Source organism: Chrysochloris asiatica, unplaced genomic scaffold, assembly GCF_000296735.1.
Source record: "Chrysochloris asiatica unplaced genomic scaffold, ChrAsi1.0 scaffold00289, whole genome shotgun sequence".
Classification (NCBI taxonomy): Eukaryota; Metazoa; Chordata; class Mammalia; order Afrosoricida; family Chrysochloridae; genus Chrysochloris; species Chrysochloris asiatica.
In genome coordinates this window covers 565885-580722 of record NW_006408807.1, presented here as the reverse complement: position 1 = coordinate 580722, position 14838 = coordinate 565885, and the positions used below count along the sequence as shown (strand labels likewise).

The 14838-nt window shown below is 38.5% G+C and overlaps 1 protein-coding gene across 4 annotated transcripts in view; it reads right to left on the bottom strand.

Annotated features, from left to right (window-relative positions):
• PARG (poly (ADP-ribose) glycohydrolase) overlaps positions 1 to 14838 on the bottom strand; it is a 244861-nt gene that overhangs the window by 38942 nt on the left and 191081 nt on the right. For all 4 annotated transcript variants that reach the window (XM_006874599.1, XM_006874597.1, XM_006874600.1 and 1 more), the window contains one exon: positions 10618 to 10723. In XM_006874599.1, coding sequence (XP_006874661.1) covers positions 10618 to 10723 — 106 coding nt within the window. The remainder of the gene's footprint in view (positions 1 to 10617; positions 10724 to 14838) is intronic.

The window sequence follows — 14838 nt, the reverse complement described above, 5'->3', positions numbered from 1 at the left end:
GGTCTCGCTCTCGGCTCTTCTCCGTTGATGGTCCCAGAGGCCTCTGCTCCTATCCTGGAGAATTAATCACTCCCTTCCTTGTTACAAAACTTCTACCTTTGCAATTCCAACCCTCACAATCCATCCTGATAAGCATTATTCACTACAGTATCACGAGTTACCCATCTGTATCTCCTTTCATCATCTCCGCTCAGACAGATTGACTAGTACCTACTGGAGATTCTGCCTTCCGCCATGCTCCCTAGCACTAGGTTCCCTCTTGAAAGCTTGTAAGCCAGTCACTTCTTGCCTTTGTAGTACCCCCCTCCCCATTTGAGTATCCAATGTCCAAGCTGCCCTTCTCCATCCACTGTGTGTGTGTGTGTGTGTGTGTATGTTTCTTGCTGTGAGTGTTCATTGGTCTCTTGCTGTCTGCGCACCTCCATTCTGGTGACTAGAGGGGGTACCTGAGTGAGTGGACACCCCACTCCTATGCCCAGCGGGTTCTACTAAGCATGTGCACAGATCTCAAAATTTAAAGGGACAGTTTCCACTTAAAACCAAACAGCAGTGCAAAACGGCCACAGGTAGCCAGGAACTGTTTATCCCTAGGAAAAAAGCCTGAATGGGGATTGTGGAGCGGGATAGGCAGACAAAAAAAGGAAATAGGCCGAAAATCAAATCCTGAGTTACATCACAATAACCAGTAGTGGCATCGTGAAATTTATCAGGAAGTAGAGTGAAAAGGGAAGCCCATCTCCTGATCACATTAACCTGGAGGCAATCAGAAAGCATAAAAAATACAAAAATCCACACCCATCTAAGTATTAAGGCCATAGGTAACTCCTGAATATGCCCAAAAAACAGAAACAGATGACCATATCAGCACATGTACAGAAATGAAATAAAGTGACTGAAGCAAATGAGCTGGAAGTAGATCTACACTCCATACTGGAAGATTCGCAGGCTTTGGAAATGCCTTAGAAGGAATTCCTAAAAATGATTATTATAAAATGTATCAAAACACTATACAATGGAGTTGAGCAAAATAAGGAAGAAGTCAGGAAAGTGCTATAGGAACAACCAAGTAAGACAGATACAGCACTGGAAACAATTCAAAACCTACAGAAAGAGTTTCAAACAATTAGTAACAGAGTATCAGAAACAGACAATACACTGAAAGGGTAAAGGAAATGAACTAAAGAGATAGAAGCCTGAACTAGTGAGCTAGAAGATAAATCTCTCAACACTACTAAGATAGAAGAGCAATCACAAAAAAGGATAAAAAAATCTGAAGGACTAAGATTCATGCTGGACAATATGAAGAGGAACAACTTAAGAATTATCAGCACTCTGGAACAGGAAGAATCACAAAAGTCCACAGAGGAGATAGTTGAAGAGCTGCAGGAAGAAAATTTCCCTAACATCCTGAAAGCGAAAAGATACGCATTCAAGAAACTCAATGAACCCCAGGATGGATAGACCCTACAAGACAATCACCAAGACATACAATAATCAAGCTCTCCAAAATCAAAGATAAGGACAGAATCCTGAAAACAGCTAGGGAAAAGAGAAGTGTAACATAAAAAGGCAAGCAAATCAGACTAAGCTCGGATCTCTCAACAGAAACCATGCAGGCAAGTAGGCAATAAGGAGACATATATAAAACCCTGAAAGAAAAAAAAAAATGCCAACCAAGGATCCTCTACCCAGCAAAGCTCTCAATCAAATACGATGGTGTAATCAAAACATTCCAGGATAAATAGAAGCTAAGGGATTTTGCCAAAGCCAACCCTGCTATGAAAAACATCCTAAAGGAAGTTCTGTGGACTGAGAACCAACAAGAACAGACAACAACCAGAGAATGACGTACATAGCAGCATCACCCTGAACTCAATTGACAAATGGAAAAGTACAGAATAAAAATGTAAGAACAGAGGATCCGGGAGGTCAGTCTATGATCAAAACAATTACAATGTGAAAGAAGGTAAACACAGAGGAACAGAGATCCAGGTAGTGAGAAGGTCAGGTAGATTACAGGATAAAATACACTGTCTTAAATGCAGGGAAGAGTTAATGGTGTATGATTTGTTGAATGTAAAACTGATGATCTGTCCTGTAAACTTTCACTCAATCCACAATAAAAACTTTAAAAACAAGAGAGAGGGAACAAAATAGTTACAGAACTTCCAAATGAAGAGAAAAATCAAGTAGATTTCATGAATTACAAATAAATGAAACTAAACCTAACTGTAACCCTAAAACTAGACCAAGTCCTACTCGTAGCCTAGTCTTAACTCTAAGCATAACCCTAACACTACACAAAACCCTAGGCCTAGCCTAGATCTAGCCATAGTCCTAACCCTAACTCCTACCCACTGAAATAAATGTATATAAATCTATGTTTCAAAATGATAAGAGAGTAACAAAAAACATTTCTCCCCTTTTTTTCCTCCCACCGACTGATCTGTGTGCAAATCCTGAATTACACAGATCACCCCTTTCAGTTACCTGCATATCCAAAATTCAGAGTCTAAAAAATTCTTGCTAAAAGTGTTGGTTCATTGGTTCTTCTTTCTGAATTTACTTCCTCATCTGTGAGTGCTAACACTCATTTGAACACTCAAGAAGCATCATGGGAAAATGGGGAAGGAATATACAGTCACTATACCAAAAATAACTGTCACATTTAACCATCTCAGGAGGTAGCATATGATGGTATTGAAGAGTTAATGGTAATGAAGGAAGAAAGTCTAAGTTGCACTGTTAGTATTGCTGTAAAGCAAGGCTCCAAAACAAAAAGGGAAGCCCACAGATTGGGATAATTTTATGGCAATGACATATTAGACAAAACCCCCTCTCTAAAATTTATAGTATACTTCAACACCTCAATCACAAGAAGACAAATAATCTAAGTTAAAAACAGGCAGATGACATGGACAGACACTTCACCAAAGATATTCAGGTGGCCAACAAACATATGAAAAAATGCTAGCAATCATCAGCCATTAGAGAATTCAAATCAAAACAGTAAGATATCATCTCATTGCAGAATTAATTGCTGTTGTTAACCACCAGCGAGTCAGTTCTGACTCACAGCAACCTTGTATAGGCTTCTGAGAGACTGATGGGTATGAATCACTGATCTTGTGGCTCACAGTCCAGTGCTTATCCTATACCACACCAGGAGTCCACCAGCATTAACAGCACAGTTTTAAAATAAAACCAGAAAACAATAAATACTGACAAGAGTGTGGAGAGACTGGGAACCCCCTACACTGCTAGTAGGACTGTAAAATGGTGCAACCACTCTGGAAAATCTTGTGGTACTTTCTCAAAAGGTTGAAAATATAAATAGCCTTTGACCCAGCAATCCCTCTACTTGGTATATATTTTCAAGAACACTACAACACTATTCACAATAGCAAAAAGATGGAGGAAGCTTAAATGTCCATCAACAAAAGAAAGCTTAAACAAACTTTGGTATCTACATACAATGGAATTCTACATAATGTTTAAGCATAACAATGAATCTGCAAAACACCCTACATATGGAGGAACCTGGAGGACATTATGCTGAGTGAAATTAATCACAAAAAGACATATATTGTATGAGAACACTGTTGCAAACAGTTAAGAATAGCTTTTCTTGATAAAAGAAATATTTTATGATGGTTACTGGGAGTAGGAGGGAAGGGAAAATTATTCACATGCTAGATGGTAGACAGTTTAACTTGGGTGACAGGGAAGGCACTATCTAACCAGAGTGAGGTTGGCAGAGAAAAAATGAAGGTAGTGAAAGACACAGGGAAGAATACAAGCGTTAAAGTGAACAGAGGTAAATATTCACTTTATTTATATGAATACGATTGCAATCAATGTAGTGATTTGTTGAATGTTAATATGATGATCTGCTCTGTAAATCTTCACTCAATTCACAATAAAAAGTTTAAGAAAAAAGTAACAATGGTTAAGTCAGTAGACTATATACATTAAATGGAATAGTATGAACATTAATATGATGTTGTTGTTAAGTGCTGTCCAGATGGTTCCAACTCATAGCGACCCTGTATAGAGGTTACAAGGAGTGGCTGGTGAGTTTGAACTGCCAACCTTGTGGTTCAAACCGACATTGTGGCTGAATGGTTAACCTACAGTGCCACACCAGAACTCCCGTGTAATATGATATATGTTGCTGTTGTTAAGTGCTGTCAAGTCAGTTCCAACCCACAGTGACCCTATATAGGGTTTCTGAGGAACGGCTGGTGAGCTTGAACTGCCAACCTTGTGGTTCAAACCAACTTTGCAGCCCAGCACATGAATCCACAGCGCCACAACAATATGATATATTGTTGTTGTTAAGTACTGTGGAGTCAGTTCCGACTCATAGTGACCCTGCATAGGGTTTCCGAGGCTGTAAATCTTTATGGGAGCAGAATGCCTCATCTTTCTCCCGTGGAACTGCTAGTTGTTTCGAACTGCTGACCTTGAGGTTAGCGGCCCAATTCGTAACTACTATGCTACCAGAGCTCCTTAATATGATATATAAGACATAAATATTTATAATGCTATATTAAGTAAAACAAAACAAAATTACATGCATATGATAATTACATTATCATTAAGTGTCAGTCGAGTAGGTTCTGACTTAGCATCCCTGGATAGGGTTTCTTTACTTTACTTCTGAGGCTTTAAATCCTCATCTTTCTTCTGAGGAGCAGGTGGGTTACAACTGCTGAACTTGTGCTCCCCTATGATAATTCTAAGTAGGTCAGATATAAATATATGTGGTGATTGAGTAGAGGGATAATGGTGCTAGAACTGTATGTCTAGCATAAGCTCTAGAATATAGAAACTTGTTAATAAGTATCTACTGAATGAAAGCATGAGTAATATTCTAATAATTGTCACAATGATATATAATTATAGCAATTCAAAATTAGTTTTAAATTGCAAAAGTCATATATAAAAGCATATGAAAAGAGCTATAACCCTATTTTTAATAAAAGAAATACATACTTAAGGATTTACACATATCCATGTTCCCTCCCTCTCCATGGCAAAAAAGTCTATCATGCTTTAGGTGAAAGTTAACACAACAAATTGGTTTTCCAAGCAATAATTCATACAGAAATTGCAATACTGGTTGCAATCCCTGCAACATGTCAGCACTCTCCCTCCCCATTACCTACCTGGGTTCCTTGTTTCCATTCTAATGGTTTCCTTGTCTCTCCCTGCCTTCTCATCTTTGGTTTTACGCAAATGTTGCCCTTTGGTCTCACATAAGCTGACTGTATTAAGGAGCACATTCTCATGAGAATTATTGTTTATTTTGTAGGCTCAGCTAGTCATCTTACTAAGTCAGAAAATTGTCTTAAGGCAAGACTCAGGGACTCCCCTAGTCTTTCCAACCAATGAGTCCAGACTGATGTTCTCTCATATGTCACTGACTTGTAATATATTACATTCATGTAATTTTGTATTCCTCAGAGTGGTTAATAGCGGTAGCCACTTACTATCTATTTCTACCATGAAAATTTTTTTGATTTTTTAAAAAATAAAACACAGTATATGCTCACAAAATAATAATACAGAAAAAAGCATGTCTATATACATAACACTTACAGAAATAATGTAAACACAGGGTGTGGCTATGGTAGGGTATTGGTGTTTATACAGTTAGCAAAAAAGTGTGCCCTGTGCATATATTTGTTTGCAAATAAAGTACACAGAGAACCTTGAATTTGTGCATGATATTACATATTCATAAATTAATCTTTAGGTGATTTATATGGCATATATGAGGTTTTCATACCATCTGGCAATATTTTAATACTGTCCTTTCATGTCAGTAGATGTGTTTTGGCATTGGTTTTTAATGGCTACATAATATGCTATTAGACAGATGTACCATAATTTCTTTCTTCTTAAAAATCACAATTTTAGTAACTATTCCTCACTGAAGGACATTATAATGTCTTCTAATTTTTAATGATTACTCAAGTTATGAAGGAGAGGGAGTTGTCAAAAAGCCACTCCAAAAATTCAAAACATCTCAATAACTTATATAAATGAATTACATAATACAAATATTTGAGTATTATACTTAATAGTCTCCAATAGAGGCAAAGCTGCAATCTGAGAACAAGGCTTTTATGTTATAAAGCAAAGAAAAGCAACCAATACATTTATAAAGCTTCTCAAATTGTCCATCAAGAATGACCAAGGCTTATGGCAAACTTGGTTTGGGGATTGATGACAAGAATCTAGTCATTCATTTTATTTAAGAGGAAAACAGAAAAAAACTGTCTGTCATAAGATCAATAAGCCCAGAGTGAAAAATAGGCTTCCTCAAATAAATTCAGGATGATAAGAAATTTCAGAAAATAAAAAGCCAGGAATTGTTTCTTTATGGACTTAAAAAAAAAACAAAACAGATAAATGCTAAAATTTTTATTTTTGAGCTTGAATAAAATGTGGAAGACAGTCATTAGAATAGGGGATAGTGAAGATTTCTCTAAGCATGTGATAAAAGTCTGAACACATAAAAACCCAACAGCTGGAAACAAATGAAAAAAAAAAACGGAACAGAAAATACCTACAATACATGACAACTAAATGAATACTATTTCTTAACACTACTGCTGTGAAAGTGTAGGGTAAACACTGGACTGTTAACTGAAAGGTCAGCTGTTCAATCCCACCAGCCACTCCGGGGAAACCCTATATGGGGTTGCTATGCGTCAGAATGACAACAGCACTACATAGTTATGACTGTTGTTGTTGGTAGGTGTCGTTGAGTCAGTTCCAACTCACAGCTATCATGTATTACACAATGACAATGGTGCCTGGTCCTGCACTGTCCTTGGGGGCTTACTCTTTTTCATTGACCCTCTACTGTATCAGGCATGATGCAATTTTCTGGTATTCTCTGCTTTTAGTCAACATCCATTTGACATCAACAGTGCTATCCCTAGTTCCAAATCCTCTTCTGAATCTGGCTTGAATATCTGGCTGCTCCCTGTTGATGTATTGTTGAAACCATTTTGAGTTACTGTCAGTAAAATTTTACTTTCAAGTGATATTAATAATATTGTTAGAAGATTGCTGTATCAGTTGGTTGAAACATTTCAATTTGTAACTCTTGAATACCTGGAGGCTTGTTTTTCACCAATGCTTTAGTGTAGCTGGAATTCTCCCTTTAATACTTTTGGTTCTTAAAATAGTTAGGCACTGCCAATTCTTTTTGGTACAGGGACTCTGTGTACCCTTCCATCTTCTTTTGATGCTTCCTACATCATTCAGTGATTTGCCATGCGGTCTAGTATGCTCTAATAGTGATCCTGTATGGGAGTCTTGATGTGGCGCTGTGGGTTAATGCACCAGAAGCTGTGGGTTAATGCACCAAAGCCGTTTGAATTATGAGGTTGGTGGTTCAAGCTCACCAGCTGCCCCTTGAAAACCCTATACAGGGTCATTATGGGTCGGCACTTAACAACAACAACGTAAGGTTTCCAAGGACTGGATGGAGGGTTTGAATCACTGAATTTCACATCAGCAGTCCAGTGCTTATCCTACAGTGCCACACCCGGACTCCATTTGGCCCACAGAATCCTTCAATACTGCAACCTGAGGCTTGCAAATTTTTCAGGTTGAAAAATGCTGAGCATGTTCTTCCCTTTTGGTTTCCTAACTCTGGGTCATCCCACGCTTCACTGCACTACTTTGTCTTTCTGAGCTGCCCTTTGAAATTTCCTGTCCACACTTTCTCTTTTCTTCAAGTCACTTTAGCTTCTCTTGAAAATGAGCAAGTTTCAGAATGTAATCTGACATCAATTTTGGTCTTTTCTTTCTTTGTTGTCTTTTAAATGACCTAGCTTGGATGGCTAGCTGACCAGAACTCGACCAGATGAAAATACAGATTCTTGATACTGTGAGCAAATTTAAAGTGCTTCAATTTGGTGAACTGGACTTTTGCTGATGGATGCAGTTGCTCAAAATTCCAACGGGAATGGAAGGAGTTTTCCTATCAGTGTACTGGGATGATGTTAGGTCGTTGTTAGGTACCATTGAGTCAGTGCAGACTCACAGTGACCCTATGCATAACAAATCCTGGGTCAACCTCACAATCATTGCTACGTATTGTTTGAACCCATTGCTGCTGCCACTGTGCCAATCCATCTCATTGGGGGTCTTCCTCTTTCTCTCCAACCCTCCACTTTACCAGACATGAAATCCTTCTCCAGTGACTGGTCCCTCCTGACAATATGTCCGAAGTATGAAAGATGAAGTCCGGTCATCCTAGCTTCCAAGGAGCATTCTGGCTGTACTTCTTCCAACAGACTCGTTTGTTCTTTTGGCAGCCCATGGTGCTTTAATATTGTCCTCCAACACCATAACTCTTTTGCATCAATTCTTCTATGGTCTTCCTTATTTACTGTCCAACTTTCACATTCATATGAGGTTGCTGAAAATATCATGGCTTGGGTCAGGTACACCTTAGTCCTCAAACTGACATCTTTGATCTTTAACACTTTAAAGAGGTCTTGTGCAGCAGATTTGCTTAATGTAATATGCTGTTTGATTTCTTGGCTTCTGCTTCCATGAGTGTTGATGCTTGATCCAAGCACAATGAAGTCATTTACAACTTCAATCTTTTCTTCATTTACATGGATGCTGTTTATTGGTCCACTGGTGAGGATTTTTGTTTTCTTTACATTACCCATATTGAAGGCTGTGGTCTTTGATCTTCATCAATAAGTACTTTAAGTCCTCTTTGCTTTCGGCAAGTAAGGTTGTTTCATCTGCATATCGCAGGTTGCTAATGAACCTTCCTCAAATCCTGATGCCATGTTCTTCTTCATATAATCCAGCTTCTTGTATTATTTGTTTCGCATACAGATTGAATAAGTATGGCGAAAGAATATAACCCTGGCACACACCTTTCCTACTTTTAAACCATTTGGTGTTCTCATGTTCTGTCTCTTGGTCTATATACAGAATCCTCATGAGCACTATCAAGTGTTCTGGAATACGCATACTTCACAATATTGTCGATAGCTTGTCATGAGTCACACAAATGAAAGTAACATCTGTCTGGTATTCTCTGCTTTCAGCCAAGATCCATCTGACGTCAGCAATGATATCCCTTGTTCTAAGTCCTCTTCTGAAACCGGCTTGAACCTCTGGAATTCTCTATCAATGTATGCTTGCAGCTGTTTTTGAGTTATTTTTAGTAAAACTTTACTGGCATGGGATATCAATGATATGATCTGATGATTTCCACATTTCACTGGGTCAACTGTCTTTGGAATGGGCACAAATATAGATCTCTTCCAGTTGGCCACGTAGTTGTTTTTCAAATTTCTTGGCATAGATAAATGCCTCGAGTGCCACATCACTTTGTTAAAATATTTCAATTTGTATTCCATCAATCCTCGGTGCCTTGTTCTTTGCCAATAACTTTAATGCACCTTCAGAATCATTGGCTTTTGATTATATGATACCTATTGAAATGGTTGACTACTGACCATTTCTTTTTGATATAGTGACTCAGCGTATTCCTTCAATCTTCCTTTTATGCTTTCTTCATCATTCAGTATTTTGCCCATAGAATCCTTCAATAACACAAGTTGATGTTTGAATTTTTCCTTCAGTTCCCTTAGCCTGAGAAATGCTGAACATGTTCTTCCCATCTGGTTGATAGGGATGGGCAATTTACACACTGGGCATCAAAAAAAAAAAAAAAAATGTGGAGGGGGCTATAAAGGCATGACATGGCCGGCTTACAAGCTTTCATCAGTGTGCTTAGTTTCAGAATGAGGAGGGTAAAACTGAACAGTTTTCCTCCTTTCCAGATGGATCACGTGAAAGGGGACAGGGGATGATGCTGATAGGATTTTATGATTAAATTACGAGTAGTTGTTAACAGGATTAAATTGTGATGGTCACAACTGCAATTGTAGAAGATGAGTAAATAAAAAGGGGGAGAAGTTATCAGTCATTTCAGGAACAGACAATCCTAGGATCAGCAAGAAGGAAGAGCATGAGTGGAGCGTGAGATCCGACCTAGAAAAGCGGTGACAGCAGCAACAGTGGCAGAGGTGGTGGCGTGGAGAGACGGAGCAGCTGCAGGCACCAGGCCCATAGACGGAGTAAGGCTGCAGGCAGGAGACTGGCTTACAGAAGGTGCCCTTTGGACATTTAAATGAATATATATTTTGTTTTGTACTTACACATCAAATATTTTTGCTTTGCTCATTTGTGAAATATAAGATGCAAAGGGAAGCCACAGGAAGGAAGGAAGATAACTGTTGTTGCAGGGAAGGGATTGTAATCATGAAGGTGAAACAAAGTGTATCATTTGGTGGAGGTAAAGCTGATGATCCTGCCTGTAAACCTTCACTCAATTCACAGTAAAAACAGAGACCCCAGCCTGCCTAAGGTTTTTATCTACCATAAAAACCAAATGCTTTCTGACCTACACCACTGCCTCTCTCCCAGTCTAGACTCCCATGGCACTGTGCACAGTAAGAAAAAAACAGGTGGTGATAAATATTTTTCTTTGTGATATCTTTTATGGTAGAACACTGGAAATTTGGTTTGAGGGAAAATTTTCTCCAATGATAATTCGCTCACCTTTTAATCTAGAATCACCTCCAAAGGCCCCACAGCCCCAGTTTCCTGTGGCCACTGCAGAAAGATTCTCTGAAGAAACTCCAGGACGGACAAATCCACAGTAAGCCTAAAGGATAAAAGAAATGTCAAAGCACATGAGTGACCAGCCACTAGCAGGATTTCTAATTGACAGTCTAATATCAGTATAATTATCAAGCTTATATTATCTCTCTTTTATTTAAGGGGTTAAAGCAGAGGGAAAAACGGAGAGAAAAGCTTCGAGTTTTAAAAAGGATGAGAGTAAGAAACGAAAGATGCTAACATGTATGTTTTGAAGCTGGGCAAATCAAATTCTTTAAACACACATACGTCTCAGTATCTTTCTCCAGTGTAAACAAACACAAATGGAAATATCAGAGACTCACAGGGACCCTATGAGTTTCCAAGGCTGTAAATATTTAGGGTGTAAAAGGCCTCCCTCATCTTTTTCCTGTGGCCAGTGGGTTTGAATTGCCAATTTTATGGTTTGTGTCCAGTGCTTACAATCAGAAGACAGGCACTTGTTCAAACACTGCTCTTTTTGAAGGCTTTTAATGACCACTACTAGTATGCTTTCTCAGCACTCGCTCTCTGAATAAGAGGAATTATATTAATAGCTGTGATTAGCTTTTAAATAGGCTTCCTGAAATGGAAATGCTTAAGAAAAAGCACGCAACCACCTATAAAAAAGATTCCTACGTCAGGCAAAAAGTACTTTCAAGGTCCAGGAGCCTTCAGTTTTATGCTGTTGTTGTTAAATGCTATCAAGTTGGATCCAACTCAGAGGGAGCCATAGAGGATTCCCAAGGAGTGATGGTGAGTTTGAACCACCTTGCGGTCCACTGCCTTATTCTACAGCACCACAGTTTTATAGTTAGAATATTAAAAAAATCTGCCAGTAACTTGAAAAATGTACACTATACCTCAAGAAGGTTGGGTAAATATTAATTCCATGAAAAGCTGATTTTGGATATGGTCCCAAGGGTTCTGATTTCCATTTCGTTGTTGTTACTCTAGTTGACCTTTGTTAGCCTTAGTTGACCCCTAAGAGTTCCTAGTCTTTTGAAACTATTTTAAAAGGTTTAATAGAAGAACAGATCTTCCCTGGGTTCTCAAAAGGACCAAATAAAGTCTAAAATATAGTTCACGTATGTTGTTGTTGTTAAGTGCCGTGGAGTCGATTCCGACCCATAGCGACCCTATACAGGGTTTCTGAGGCTGTAAATCTTTACCGGTGCAGAAAGTCTCATCTTTCTCCTGTGGTAGTTTCGAACTGCTGACCTTAAGGTTCGCCGCCTGCTTCATAACCACTACACTACCAGAGTAGTAAATACAATAAAAAGAATACTCTGTGACAAATGTTCCCAGGGAAAAACCAAGGATTAAAAAAAGGTGTGTCTATGAAAACCACAGAGAAACACAGCAAACTGCTCTTTGAATTTTCCACAAAAATTAAAAATTTATTTTACACGCTGTCTGGATGGATTAATAAGGCTATTCCTTCTACCCTCTTGTAGACTGCATATCCTGACAGATATTAATTATGAGTTGGTACACAGCTTACACCAGAACTCACATATTATACTGTATAATCAAATGTATAGCGTTTCTCAAATTCTCTTACAGGTAAAAAAATATGAGACTTCATTTTTGTTGATCCAGTTCTTCCAAACTAAAGAGTTGCTACCATAATGTGGCACTGTGAATAATGCACCAGACTGCAGAGCTGTTTGAACTATGAGGTAGGTGGTTCAAGCTCACCAGCTGCTTCTCGGAAACCATATACAGGGTCGCTATGGGTCAGAACTGACTTGATGGCACTTCACAACAACGACAACCATAATGCCAATAAGGAAGGTAACAAACCTACTGTCACAATAGACATGACTTTGCTACTTCGTTTCCTATCAAGTTCTACTAACTTGTCTGGAGAAGATTTCTTTACCTCCTAGCTCATGTCTCTGTTTCATACCATACCATTAAGACAAACAAAGAAAAAACCCTTTTGCTCACTACTGTCTCTGAAATAACTGGGCTGACTTTACCATCAAGATAAAGTGGTTTAATGAAGCAAAAGCCTAAAAATGGAGAATTATCTGAAGCGAACTCAAATACAAAGTATTAAACAAATTTTCTGAAAAATTATTGAAAAATGGTCATAAAAACTAAACTATAAAACTGAAAGTAAGCTATAGTGTTTAATCAAATCAAACCATAAAAAGTTAATCAAATAAAAATGATTGATCACATTAGATAACAATAAATTATTACAAATGATTAAATACAAAATTACTCTGCTAAAAGCAAGCATTCCTAAGGTCAGAAAGAAGTGACAATAACATAAATCAGAAAGCTTGTCAGAGTCTCCTTTAATGGGGCAGCCAGGTCTTGTCCCTTTTCCAGTAAGGGGAGGATATCTCTTAGATGCTGGCAAATGGGCAGGCCACAGGTCAGGGTTATGTATAAGAAACAGGGCTGTGAATTATCACTAAGGAACAAAGATTATAGAAGAACACAACAGTTGCCAGATTCTTACTTCATAGAACACAGTGCTACTCTCAAGAACACCAAGCTGACAAGCATGCTTCTTTTCTCCAGCAAGGATAGTGATAAGAGACAGGAAAATAAAGGAAAGGCAGCTATAACTCTAGCCACACCCTAAGCTGGCAGTGGACCACCGCTGGAGCAATGTATTTTCACAAATACATGTAAATTGGGGGAGGGGGTAGGGAAGAGAGAAACAGTCAAACCGCAGACTGGAGCACTAAGTAAGTCACAGAGTTACCCTGAAAACTGGAATTTCATGGACAGGAATGATGATGGAAAGACAAAGCCATTTTGGAGTCCTGTGTAAGCTGCAAATGTGTGGTGTAAAAATTACTAAGTAGGAGAAAGATAGTGGAATCGAGAGCTAAAAACTAGAGCACAGGAGGTAAAATGGTAAAGACAGAAATGTAGGAAAGAAGCAAAGTGTGGGAAAGGAGCCAAAAATACAGGTGTAACAGACGCCGGTCCAGGCCTAGGAAAAAGACAGTCCTTAGGGGAAAAGCCTGATAAGTATTCAAATGTGAATGCATGTATATACATACACATAAGAAATCTGGTTTCACTATGAACTTCAGGTCCAACTAGATACAAGGAAACAAAGTCTTTCATTACTATATACATATATTATACTGTTTGTTAGGCTAATAATTTGATGTTAGCCATCTTACTTTAAAATATAGCATAATTATTTGAAAATATAGTTAAAATCATGCCATATCAACTAAACCAATTTTAATATCAAGATTACTGGGAAGCATGAATACACAGGCAAATTAAGTACGTAAAACAAAAACTTACTTGTAACTTGAGCACAAACATATAAACTAAATGTTCTTGTGCAAAGATCTACAAAACAGAAAAAACCCTAGACTGTGTATGAAAGGTATGTTAAGCACTGGACTGCCAACTACAAGGGTGGCAGTTCAAACCAACCAGCTGCGACTGGGGAGAAAGTTGAGGCTGCCTGTTCCCAAAAAGATTTATAATCTCATAAACCCCAAAAAACATAATGGGATCTATCTGGTCATTATGTGTCAGAATCCATTTGACGCAATGGACTTTTTTGATCTTTAAGATAATTATAACATTAGCACACTGATATGACACAATGTATTGCATTAGGCAAATTTGCTGCACAAGACCTTTTTAAAGTGTCGAAGAGCAAAGATGTCAGCTTGAGGACTAAGGTGCGACTGATCCAAGCCATGGTATTTTCAATAACCCCATATGCATGTGAAGGCTGGATAGGAAATAAGGAAGACCATACAAGAATTGATGCTTTTGAGTTATGGTGCTGGAGGAGAATATTGAAAGTGCCATGGGCTGCACATAGAACCAACAGATCTGTGTTGGAAGAAGTATAGCCAGAGTGTTCCTTGGAGGCCAGGATGGCCAAACTTCACCTTTTATACTTCAGACATATTGTCTGGAGGATTCATCCAGTCCCTGGAGAAGGATATGTTTGGTACGGTGGAGGATCAGGGACATGGATTGGCAAAGTGATGTTGGCCCAGGACTAGGCAGTGATTTGTTCTGTTGTGCAAAGTGTCTCTATGAGTCGGTACTGACTCGATGGCACCTAACAAGAACAACAAAAAGGAGAATCAGAGAACAAACAAGATGGCGGAACGGGTGGACGTATAGCAGAGAGCTCCG